This window comes from Apodemus sylvaticus, chromosome 3 (genome assembly GCF_947179515.1).
Source record: "Apodemus sylvaticus chromosome 3, mApoSyl1.1, whole genome shotgun sequence".
Lineage (NCBI taxonomy): Eukaryota > Metazoa > Chordata > Mammalia > Rodentia > Muridae > Apodemus > Apodemus sylvaticus.
Window position 1 is genome coordinate 109,223,472 of NC_067474.1, and position 13,269 is coordinate 109,236,740.

General features: G+C 37.7%; 1 protein-coding gene across 1 annotated transcript in view; it reads left to right on the forward strand.

Moving 5' to 3' along the window:
* Positions 1-13,269, forward strand: part of Ift74 (intraflagellar transport 74) — an 88,044-nt gene that overhangs the window by 71,035 nt on the left and 3,740 nt on the right. The window contains exons 15-18 of the mRNA XM_052176763.1: positions 871-968; positions 1,600-1,726; positions 9,531-9,694; positions 10,556-10,681. Coding sequence (XP_052032723.1) covers positions 871-968; positions 1,600-1,726; positions 9,531-9,694; positions 10,556-10,681 — 515 coding nt within the window. The remainder of the gene's footprint in view (positions 1-870; positions 969-1,599; positions 1,727-9,530; positions 9,695-10,555; positions 10,682-13,269) is intronic.

Consider the following 13,269-nt stretch of genomic DNA (forward strand, 5'->3'; position numbering starts at 1 on the left):
CAAAAATAATTGGTAGAAAAATTATATTGAAAATATATTAGAGGGGTTGGAGAGATGGCTCAGTGGGTAAGAGCACCGACTGTTCTTCCAAAGGTCATGAGTTCAAATCCCAGCACCCACATGGTGGCTCACAACCATCTGTAAAGAGATCTGATGCCCTCTTGTAGTATGTCTGAAGACAGCTACAGTGTACTTACATATAATAAATAAATCTTTTTAAAAAATGCTGTCTTTGAAACAAAATAAAACATAACAAAAAACTAAAAAACAAAATAAGATGATGATAACAATAAAACAAAAAAAGTTTTCTAAAAAAAAAGAAAAGACATTAGAGAATGCATGCAATGTTGATGCTATTCTCTTACTAATAGTAAAATTTTAACTATTTTTTAAGTTTGGAAGTTCCAAGGGAATAACTAAGGAATACAAATAGGGGCAAACGTATATATGAGTTATGGACCATACAGATGGGTAATTTCTTAGAATATTTGTTTATAATCTGAAGAAATGATAAAGTTTGTTTTGTGATTAAGCCAATATTTGATTAATTTAATAAAAAGACATTTTGTGATAAGATAGGTAGTTAGTAATACTAATATCAGAAATAAAACCAGTAGCCAACTATAAGTATTAATAATTATAGCTGTGTCAAGGAAGTAGTTTTTCTGATTTTTTTATGGAATCAGTTATTTCTTTGGAGCCTATATAACTCTCTAGTTTACTTATATTAGAGTCATAAAAGACTTTAAGTATTTGAAAGAGTAGGTTAATAGTTTAAGTTTTATATTTACTTGAATTTTTGGAAAATAGTCTGAAGTTTATTTAGCATTAAGTCTGTCAACAGTGTCTTACCATGTTTCCAATCGGCAGCTTTTATAGAGACTTTTGAGGAAACGAAGAATCAGGAACTAGAGCGGAAGGCACAGATAGAAGCCAGCATCATCACACTGTTAGAGCATTGCAGTCGGGTAAGTGCTGTGTGCTGTCTCAGTAGTCTTGATTTTCTGAATACTGGTGCAGAAAGTGGGAGACACAGTCTTATATTTCCCCACTTAAACTGTTTCCTTTACATTCCCTTCTTGTTTCTTCAAGCTATTAGTGTTTATCTCTGTAGGAAAGCTTCAGCTAATTAGGATACTGAGGGAAAGGATGGACGTGATATGTGTTAAGCAGTAGATGAAGCTGTGATTTTCTTCCATTAATAATTTATCTGAATTACTAATAAAATTATAAAACCTAGACATTATTTTAGATATTAATATGTTTTACACTGTAATTTGTATGGTAAATATTTTTCTTGTAGATATACCTAATAAACATTTTAAATTTTCAAAAATTGTTTATTGAGAATCTACTATATATTATGTTAAGGAAAATATATGCTCCCTCTTCAGTATTTTTAGTGTTCTAAGTCTGCATAGTTCCTCAAATTATGTAGCTAATTTTATCTACAGTTTAATAAAGCAAGTGAAAACATGACTGAATCCTACTTCATTCTATAAAACATCAAAATTGAATAACTATTCAAAGCATCACATCTTTTGTGTTTTGTGATATTTCTATAGGAAAGCTAAATCTTTTATTTCTTTATAAATATAGAATATAAATCGTATGAAACAGATATCCTCCATCACCAACCAAGAGCTAAAGATGATGCAGGATGACCTTAGCTTTAAATCAACTGAAATGCAGAAGTCACAGACGACAGCTAGGAATTTGACCTCAGGTAAGAACAGCAGCTAAGAGTTCATATTCTGTTTGTTTGTTTGTTTTCTGTTTTAATAGCAAATTGGAGCTTCAAAAACTCATCTCCATTGTTTTTTGAGTTCTTTTGAAAGTCTCATAAGGAAGGATCTAATTGATGGGTGCCTGTTAGCCTCATCATTGGCAATTTGAGAATTCCATGTGACATCACCCAGGAACTTACTAGTACGACGTTGGCATATTCTCATTCATTTACACATACTTATTGATTATAGACCATTCCTAGCTTATGAAGGTTTCCCGTACCATTTTGTGCCTGTATGCATGTGTGGTGCTAGCCAGCTGCTCTGCTACCTGCCTACATCCTCAGGCCATGGTCTATACGTTTTCTAGCTTTATAGTGGTGCAAAGTGACATGCAGAACTGGGAATTCAGTTTCAGGTTTTGAAGCTTTGGTCTTTTTACAGGGTAATGGCATATAGTGTGATGTTCTTTCACAGTGCTTGGTAGTAGCCTCAGCCATGGCTTCCAGAAGGCAATGTGATTATGAGGTTAAGAAGTCAGCTCTTACAGTGAGGCTTAAATGAAAAGAGTTCAGAGACTGACTAGAGTTTGGACAGGAAGAGACGTTCTCAGTATTCAGAGTTTTTCTCTGAAAAAAAGTCAGATATGTTTCCTTAAGGAACTTTCATCCTGGTGGAAGGACAGTGAAGTAATGATTTTATAGACAAGAGTGGGGAAATGCATCGTGGTCACATAACGGGTCAGTCGTTAATAATTAGAAGAGCATCTGAAAGCCAGTGATGTTGAAATAGTTTTAGCCATGCTCACTAGCACAGACTGACCAAGGAAAATGGCATGCAACCAACTAAGCATACATGCTTAAGTATAATTATTATGTTGTCATACTTTAAAAACTGAATGACAGATGAATTAAAATTTTATATTAACCAATGTATCCCAGAAATTGATATACCAGTCTCTGTTCTATAAAATGGTAGAAATTTTAGTTGTACATTAACCTATTTCAAGTGATCAAAAAGATGTATTTGCCAAATGACATAAGTTGAGATTAGATAAAAAGTAATTAAAAAATTCATATGGAGTCTTGCATTTCTGTACTGACAGATTGAGTGTTTTTTATGGTGTGGGGTGAGTGAATTTGTCTACTTGGATTTACATTGGCAGGTAGTGAGTTTAGAGAAAATGAACTTAATGTTTACTAACTTAAAATACTTAAGGATCCAAGCCGGGGAGATGGCTAAGTCAGTAGAGTGCTTGCAAGCATAAGGGACTTTGAATCCCTACCGTCCACACTGAAGCTGGGCATGGTGACATGCTTGTAATCCCAGTACTAAGGTGGTGGAGACACACATGCAGTTGTAGACAGGCCAGCCAGCCGTGCCAACTCTAGGTTCAGTGATAAACCCTGTCTCAAAAAAAAGGTGGAGAATGGCTGAGAAAGATGAATACTCCCTCCCTCCCTTCTTCCTTCCTTCCTTCCCTTCCTCCCTCCCTCCCTCCCTCCCTTCCCTCCCTCCCTTCTCTCCCTCCCCTACCTTCTCTCTGAAATATTAATGTTTAAGTATCCTAGACATGGGATAACTATATTATATAGAGATTCCAAGAACCAAAAATGTTTCTGAGAGTAAAACTTATTCTCATTATTCATCTTTTTTATTGTAGAAAGATTAATGGTCTTGATAGTTCAGTACTGTCTCTGATCCTGCTGTAACAGTTATGCAGTTAGTATGTGAATTATGTTATGGTTCTGACATCCAAAAAAATTGTGTGTTTAAAGGTATTGTTGCCTGTGAGAGGTGGATAGGGAATGTTGAGCTTGTAAATGCATATTATATGATAATAAGATGCCAGTTAATTAAAAGTGATACTAGAAATAGATTACTGCTGTTATTCTATATTTAAAGAATATTTTTAATGGGCTGGAGAGATGGCTCAGCGGTAAGAGCACTGACTGCTCTTTTTTGAAGGTCATCTGTTCAAATCCCAGCACCTACATGGTAGCTCACAACCATCCATAAAGAGATCTGATGCCCTCTCCTGCTGTGTCAGAAGACAGTGTACTTATATATAATAAATAAATAAATCTAAAAAAGAGAATATTTTGAACCTAAATTGGTTTAGTTGTTCCCATAGGATTAGTAGTTCTTATGATAGTTACTTTGTACTCCATTAGCATGTTAAAAATCCACAAAATTTAGTATTTTAGCCATTGTTCACTTTATTTTTTAAATTTATATTCAAAGTAAATGGGAGTCAATATGGTGTGTTCATACATGTATTCATGTGTGTCACTGTGGTTTTTTTATTAATCTCCAATGCCCTCTGACCCACTTTTATTGGTACTCTTCCTTGCCCCAAATACCTCTTCTGCTCTCCTGACACACGCATTACATTTTCCTTCTTTCCTGTCTGTCCCCCTTACCTCCTGCCCGTCATTGTTCCTTTTACACTCCCCCCCCCCCCCCAGACGGGGTTTCTCTGTGTAGCCCTGACTGTCCTGGAACTCACTCTGTAGACCAGGCTGGCCTCGAACTCAGAAATCCGCCTGCCTCTGCTTCCCAGAGTGCTGAAATTACAGATGTGCGCCACTGCCCGGCCTTTTTACACTTTTAAGACCTATGTGTAAGCTTAGCATTCATTAGAGTAAATGTGATATTTGTCTCTTTGAATCTAGCTTATTTTGTACATAATTAACTCTAGTGGCAGTCATATTCCTGCAGATGTAGGATCTCATTCTTGATAGCTGATTAAAAGTCCATTGTGTAAATGCATCACATTATTTTTTCTTCATCTGTTGATGGGCATCAGACTGGTTCTATTTCTTAGTTGTTGTAAATGGTACAACAGTAAACATGGATGTGTAATACCTCTGCGACTGTTGACTCGGGGTCTTTCATGTATAATGTTAAGTCTTTTGAGGAACTTGAACACTGATGTTTGTACTGAATTCCACAGTTTATATTCCCTGCAGCAGTGCTTGCTCTTTATTTTCTTGATGATCTTTCTTCATTAGTTTAAGACATATAGGCTGGTAATGCATAGATACAGCAGAGCTCCAGAACTTTTTCATTTTGTAAAGCTGAAAGCTTATCACTGAATAGCTCCTGTTCCCTCTGTTTTAACTTATGGCAATCACAATTCTGCTTCTGTTTTATGAATTTGCCTCTTAAGAAAGCCATATAGAAATGTGATGTTGGGACTGACTTATTTTACCTAGCATAGTAGGTATTTTATCCACTCATCAATACTTAGATTACTTCTTTGTTGATGATGTACATAATTCTGTAAAAACCACTAGTCTGCAAATCGAATTGCTATTTTTAGGTTCTAGGGCTAGTTTGAGCATTTAAAAATCCTTTCCTCTTCTCTGTAGACTAAGGAATTACATTAATTCATCTATATAGTCACTTATCTAAGGTTGATGCTAATTCAACAAGCTTTTTCCTCCTTTAAGTTATCTTGGTGCTACAGCCATTGAAAAACATTTTGTAAAGGCAAATATAAATACCAGGAAACAAAGTCAGTGATTAGGACTCTGTACTTCTTACATACCTTTATGCTTTGTGTTTATATTTCCTTTTAAAAACTAGTCACTGTGCTTTCGCCACTTGTGGATGTCTAAAAGAATGAGAACTGGCTTTCAGAGAGGTGGAAAATACAGCCTGTCACTAGTTTTTCTTTTTCTGGAAATTTTATTAAGATTTGAATTCTGCCATTATAATTTATTTCATCTCTGGGTTCTTTTGTTTATTTAAAATTAGTTTTTTATTCCTTTCTTTGCTTGTTTTTTTTTGTTTTTTGCTTTTTGTTTGTTTGTTTTGAGTTTTTGTTTTTTTTTCTTTAAGACAGGGTTTCTCTGTATAGCTCTGGTTGTCCTGGAACTCACTCTGTAGACCAGGATGGCCTTGAACTCAGAAATCCGCCTGCCTCTGCTTCTAAGTGCTGGGATCACAGGCGTACGCCACCACTGCCTGGCTCCTTTTCTTTATATCATTGCCCACACTTACGACATTTCTTTTATCTGAAAATCACTAGAGGTTTATGATAATCTTTTTGTCTGTCCTGAGATGTGTATAGTACCCGTCTGTGACTGCCCCCCTTTCTGTCATTGAGATCATTACTGGAACCCACTTGACCTTTTTCACTGTTTCTTAATCGAGTACTCATACTCTCAGGGGTAACATTACTTCTTAGAGAAAAGGTAAAGAAGTTAAACCAACTGAGTGAGATGGTTGTGAGGAGGATCAAGAAGCAGCAGCCACCAGGGTTCCTCTGGGCCGACCATAGAAACCCGCTGAGAAGCACTGTACTGCCGGGCAGAGGCAAGGAATCATGCTAGCAGTAGTTTTTATTTATATTTTTAGAAAGGAAACTCTGGGGAGTAAACAAATGTGCTGATGGCAGAATATTTCAGAAACATTTCCCCAGGTCAAAGTGGGGAAATGTGCTGAGATTGTGCTGCTCGGTACACACTGCTTAGTAAACTTCACAACTTCATAGCATATCAGAAGGAACTAGACTGCTTCCTCTTCCTGTCTCTTCTCTTGGAGAAGCTTTCAGCTTTTCAGAAGGACCTGATGGGAAAGGGAGATAAGCCTCACTCTATACCAACCAAACATTTGCTCCTGTTCTCTGAAAAAAAATCAGTTTGTATAGTTCTTAAATGTATTTACTGAGGACAAATTCCATTTGCAGTTAAATTTATGTAAGTGCTTGCTTCAGTTAGCTAAGCATATTTCCTATCTATATTATTAAAGTGCTATAATGGTCCTTGGTAGCATGCTTAGCACTTTATTCTTATAACTGTTTGTAACCTTAGTGAAGATAGAAATCCAAAGGAGCAGTTTATGAATTTCTGAGATAGTCTTATTGTATTTCCCATATGGTCTTGAACTCAAAGAGCTCCCTCCTGCCTCAGCCTCCAGATACCAGGGTTATAAGCATGTATCTAGCTTCAAATGACACCATGATAGTCCTTAAATCTTGTTGCACATATATTGATATATACTTGCACATATGTATTTCAGTATGCTTAAGTTTAAAACACTAAAAGGGGTAAATTAAACATTCAAGTAATACTAGCTTAATTGTACCAATTTTAAAAGTATTTGGTTATATGCCGCCTTTGAAAAATTATTTTTTTTAGCTCTGTACCCCATTTTTAATAGGGTTATTTGGCTTTCTGGGGTCTAACTTCTTGAGTTTTTTGTATATATTGGATATTAGCCCTCTATCTGATGTAGGATTGGTGAAGATCTTTTCCCAATTTGTTGGTTGCCGATTTGTCCTTTTGATGGTGTCCTTTGCTTTACAGAAACTTTGTAATTTTATGAGGTCCCATTTATCAATTCTTGATCTTAGAGCATACGCTATTGGTGCTCTGTTCAGGAACTTTCCCCCTGTACCGATGTCCTCAAGGGTCTTCCCCAGTTTCTTTTCTATTAGCTTCAGAGTGTCTGGCTTTATGTGGAGGTCCTTGATCCACTTGGAGTTGAGCTTAGTATGAGGAGACAAAGATGGATCAGTTCGCATTCTTCTGCATGCTGACCTCCAGTTGAACCAGCACCATTTGTTGAAAAGGCTATCTTTTTTCCACTGGATGTTTTCAGCTCCTTTGTCGGGGATCAAATGACCATAGGTGTGTGGGCTCATTTCTGGATCTTCAATCCTATTCCATTGATCCGCCTGCCTGTCACTGTACCAATACCATGCAGATTTTAACACTATTCCTCTGTAGTATTGCTTGAGGTCAGGGATACTGATTCCCCCAGAATTTCTTTTGTTGTTGAGAATAATTTTAGCTAACCTGAGTTTTTTGTTATTCCAAATGAATTTGAGAATTGCTCTTTCTAACTCTATGAAGAACTGAGTTGGGATTTTGATGGGTATTGCGTTGAATCTGTATATTGCTTTTGGCAAAATGGCCATTTTAACTATATTAATCCTACCAATCCATGAGCATGGGAGATTTTTTTCCATTTTCTGAGGTCTTCCATTTCCTTCTTCAAATGGGGTACAGAGCTAAACAAAGAATTTTCACCCAAAGAACTTCGGATGGCGGAGAAGCATCTTAAAAAATGCTCAACTTCATTAGTCATTAGGGAAATGTAAATCAAAATAACCCTGAGATTTCACCCTACACCAGTCAGAATGGCTAAGATTAAAAATTCAGGAGACACCAGGTGATGGTGAGGATGTGGAGAAAGAGGAACACTCCTACACTGCTGGTGGGGTTGCAAATTGGTACAACCACTCTGGAAATCAGTTTGGCGGTTCCTCAAAAAACTGGGCACGTCACTTCTGGAAGATCCTGCTAGACCACTCCTGGGCATATACCCAGAGGATTCCCCAGCATATAATAAGGATACATGCTCCACTATGTTCATAGCAGCCCTATTTATAATAGCTAAAACCTGGAAAGAACCCAGGTATCCCACAACGGAAGAATGGATGCAAAAAATGTGGTATATGTACACAATGGAGTACTATTCAGCCATTAGAAAAAATGAAGTCATGAAATTCTTAGGCAAATGGATGGAGCTAGAGAACATCATACTAAGTGAGGTAACCCAGTCTCAAAAGATTAATCATGGTATGCACTCACTAATAAGTGGATATTAACCTAGAAAATTGGAATACCCAAAACATAATCCACACATCAAATGAGGTACAAGAAGAACGGAGGAGTGGCCCCTGATTCTGGAAAGACTCAGTGTAGCAGTATAGGGCAAAACCAGAACAGGGAAGGGGGAAGGGGTGGATGGGAGAACAGGGGGAAGGAAGAGGGCTTATGGGACTTTCAGGGAGTGGGGAGCCAGAAAAGGGAAATCATTTGAAATGTAAATAAAAAGTATATCGAATAAAAAAAAAAGAAAAAAAAGAAAATTAAACAGAAAGTACTAAAAAAATGAAAAAGCATTTTTGTATGTTTGTATGTATGTTTACATGTGTATGGGCACATGTGTGTGCATATGGAGGCCCAGAGCTGATGTAAGATATCTTCCTCAACCACTTTCTACTTTTTTGAGACAAGGTTGGTAGGTAACCCTGCACACGGATCATCTAGGTGTAGTCAGTTTGTCCTGGGACTCACTGGCTCTGCCTCCTCAGGGCTGGGATTATAGGAGGCTGCCATGCTTACCCAGCAGTTTTGAGGATTCAGAAGATTCAAACTCTGGTCCTCATTCTTGCGCTGTAAGCACTTTATCTAGTGAGCCATCTCTCTAACTTACAGCGCTCCTTTAAAACCAGTGACTTTTTAAAAGCACTGCTTTCCTTACTCATATTCATTTTATATTAATACTAAGTGAAATAAATATCTAGTTACTAAATTTCTGTTCTTGTTCTTCAAAGTTACACATTTTCCCTGGAGCACTGACTTTCTCACTTGTTCAATTATACTGTGAAATATCAGTATTTTTCTGGGTGTTTAGTACTATGTCCTATACCTCTCCCTAACTCTTTCTATCACTCCTTCCTCTCCCTGATCATGATCAAATGTTGTACATCCAAAGTGCTAATATGCTGTCTAGTATGTATCCTAAGATAAGTTTATTATGTACCTTAAGAAGAAAATGCACATTAAATATGCTCCATTCACAAATAAAGTACAGTGCTGTTCACTGTGCATTAGTTATTAACAGCCATAAATATATACTAAGTCAGATGTCCTTAAGAAATATATACAATAAGTTGTATATTGTTCACGTGACTAAAATGTTGTGACCAGAAGCTCTAAAAACCTAAGGCTAGTTATATGAAAGTATAGAATTCTAATTGTTGCCTTAAATTCTGTGATTCAGATAGTCAGCGTCTGCAGCTGGATCTACAGAAAATGGAACTTCTGGAAAGCAAGATGACAGAAGAGCAACAGTCTCTGAAAAACAAAATTAAGCAAATGACTGCTGACCTGGAGACATACAGTGACCTGGCAGCTTTAAAATCATCAGCTGAAGAAAAGAAGAAGGTAAATGTTTAACTGAACCTTTAAAAATTATCACCCAAATGTTTCCTTCCTTCCTCTCTTTTTTTTCTTTCCCTTCCCTCCCTCCCTCCCTTCCTCCTTCCCTCCTTCTCTTTCTCCTCCTCTTCTTCCTCCTCCTCTTCTTCCTCTTTCTTCTTTTTTAAGACAGGAGCTCAAGTAGTTTACTTCAAACCTGCTCTGAGGTTTGGGTGCCCTTGCACATCTGTACTTTCTGCCTCATCTCTGACTTCTTGGATTAGAGAGTTTTACGGCTACTGTGCATGGTTTACTTGGGGCCGACCTAGGGTCTCACATGCTAGCTAAGGCCCTGCCAAGCAAGCTGCAGTCCCCACTTGTTTTCCTGGATTAACTTTAAGTCTCATGTACTTTATATGACTTACTGCTTTTAGTATATTATTTGATGTACAAGCTAAAAAGAAGTAATAAAATTTTATATGTCTAGTTGGAATTTAAAGAGACTTAGAGGTTTTAAGAGAAGTCAGAAATTCAAAGGCAAAGTATAAGTTGCTCCCTGATATAGAGCATTGTAAGCTGTGACCTTTGCCAAGTCCTGATGTGGGCGATAGGTCTTCTTTGGAGACTCATCAGTGTCTCTCCATTCTGTTTTGAAATTTAATACTAGACTTTTGGGAGTCAGTACAGACATGGAAGTATTTATTGCACTATTAGTATAGTTACTTTTATATAGATCATTATTCAAAAGATATTTTTTGTAAATAAGTCTTAAAGTGATTATAACTGATAGAATTTTACACAATAAAACTATTAAAATTTCTAAGCCAAATGTGGTTTTTATGTTGACTTTCTAGACATTTATTATAGCTTCTGTTTGGATCTATCTAGAAATTGCATCAAGAAAGAACAGTATTATCAACCCACAGAAATGCCTTTAAGAAAATAATGGAGAAGCTGACTGCAGATTATGAGGCCCTGAAAACGCAACTTCAAGAGAATGAGACACATGCCCAGGTGAGAGCACTAGCGCTGGTCGGAAGCCACCCTGCTTTATGTTGTGGGTCTTACTCTCAGTCCGTGGATTCTTCTTCAGGCAGCTTGCTTCTTATTCTTGTTTCGTTTGGGTTTCAGACCTGCTCTGTAAGCCTGCCATACCATTTTGGCTTTGAAACAGTGAGATTCTTTATTTTGATATGAATTAATTTTTCCCTTATTCCTTCAGTAGACCCACATGAAAGGCCAGTTTTATAGGACGTACTCTCCTGGGCATCGCTATTATCTGCCCTGGGTGATTGCTTTAAAATTTACCAAAAGTAAACAGAAACTTTGAACTTCTATTGAAACCCCACAGAAACTACAAATAACATAAATTCCAATGACAGACAGAATTCTTGTCATTTTGAAATGAGTAACACCCCTTCGGCTCCTCCGGACCATCCTCCAGATCCTCCATTGGGGACCCCAAGCCCAGTCCAATAGTTGGTTGCTAGTTTCTGCCTCTGTATTTGTAGGGCTCTGGCAGGGCCCCTCTGGAGACAGCCATGGCATGCTTCTTTTGGTACATGCTTCTTGTTGTAATGTTGGGGTTTGTTGACTGTTTATAGGATGAATCCCCAGGTAGGGCAGTCGCTGGGTGGCCTTTACTTCAGACTCTGCTTCACACATTGCCTCCCTTATTGCTCCTATGAGTATTATGTTCCCTTTCTCAGAGGAACCAAAGCACCCTCACTTAAGTCCTCCTTCTTCTTGAGCTTCCTGTGCTAGGTGAATTGTAAATTGTTTATTTTGAACTTTTGGACTAGCATCCGCTTATTAGTGAGTGCATACCACGTGCGTTCTTTTGTGACTGGGTTACCTTGCTCAGGATGACACTTTCTAGTTCCATCCATTTGCCTAAGAATTTCATGAATTCATTGTTTTTAATAGCTGAATAGTATTACATAGTGTAAATATTTTCTGTATCCATTCCTCCATTGAGGGACATCAGGGTTCTTTCCAGCTTCTGGCTATTATAAATAAGGCAGCTATGAACATAGTGGAGCATGTGTCCTTATTACACACACACATGTACATGACACACACATACACACTTTGATGTGCCACATGCATGTCCTGTGTATGTTGCCTGGGACTTTCCGCACTGTTCCCATTTGCTTTAGCTCTTAGGTCTTCCTGCGTGTCTGTGTGGAACTTTCACACAGCCTCCCCTTCTCCTCCCCCATGAAAACTCTTCTGGCCACTGATCTCTGTCCCACTTTGATATATATATTTTTTGTACCCACTGAGCTTAAGATTTCTTGCATGAGAGCATTACTTAGTAAAACATGGGCAACTTGATATTTTTTTGACAATTTTTTTTATATACAGTGTACTTTGATCGTAGTTTACCCTCCCTCATCTCCTCCAGATCCTCCCCACTTCCCCACCTACCCAGCTCCATATCTTCATTCTCAAACAGGCAAGTAAATCAAATAAACCAAAATAGACAGGGAAAAAAAAGAAAAAGCATAAGAAACTCCTATATGCATGCATAAAATACATACACACAAAATTTGAAAACAATATATAAACAAAAGACCAGTATGATTTTAAAAATGCTCAAACCAAGCATTATAACACAAAAAAACTCTCAAAAATTTTGAGTTTGTTTGATCTTGGCCATCTACTTTGGGCCTGATGTTAAGTGTGGTTTGTAAACCCAGTGACACTCCATTGGAAAAAAACAGTTTTTCCTTTGCAAGCTCTTGATACTTGGAAATAGCTTCTAACTTAGGACGAGGGGCTCCTTCCTGCAGTCCTCACTAACTGTGTCCAGATTCCCTAGTTAAGAGTGGGGCCTGGTGAACCCACATTGATGGGACTAGTCTTGTGCACATAGCTGTAGTGAGCCCATGAGTCAATTGTGTTGTTTCCAGAAGCATTGCTTCTCTGTACTCCTCCATGACCTCTGCATGTACATTCTTCCCACTCCTTCCACAGCCTGCCCTGGGCCTTGAGGAGATGCGCTGAGGCTTGTGATCTAGATGTCCTCTCGGGGCTGAGCATGCTCTGGTCACTCATTCTCCTCGTTCTGTCCATTTGTAAGTCTTTGCACTTATTGCAGCTCCAGGTCAAAAAGAAGCTTTTCTAATGAAGGCTAAGAACAGCTCTAATCTCAGAGAACAACTGACATTGTCTATCTATCTATCTATCTATCTATCTATCTATCTATCTATCTATCTATCTATCTACTTAGTGTGTGTATGTGTATATGTATGCCACAGTATATATTTGGAGATTTTATATATATATATATAATTTTTTTAAAGATTTATTTTATTTATATGAGTACACTGTAGCTGTCTTCAGACACACCAAAAGAGGGCATCAGATCCCATTACAGATGGTTGAGAGCCACCATGTGGTTGCTGGGAATTGAACTCAGGACCTCTGGAAGAGCAGCCAGTTCTCTTAACTGCCAAACCATCTCTCCAGTCCCCTGGAGATCATATATAATATACTACTATATGATGAAGCATAGTTTGCAGAACCAGTCTCTAATTGGACATTTAGGTAATTTCTAATCTTAAACTGTTCTAATAACACTATGAAGAGCAGTCCTA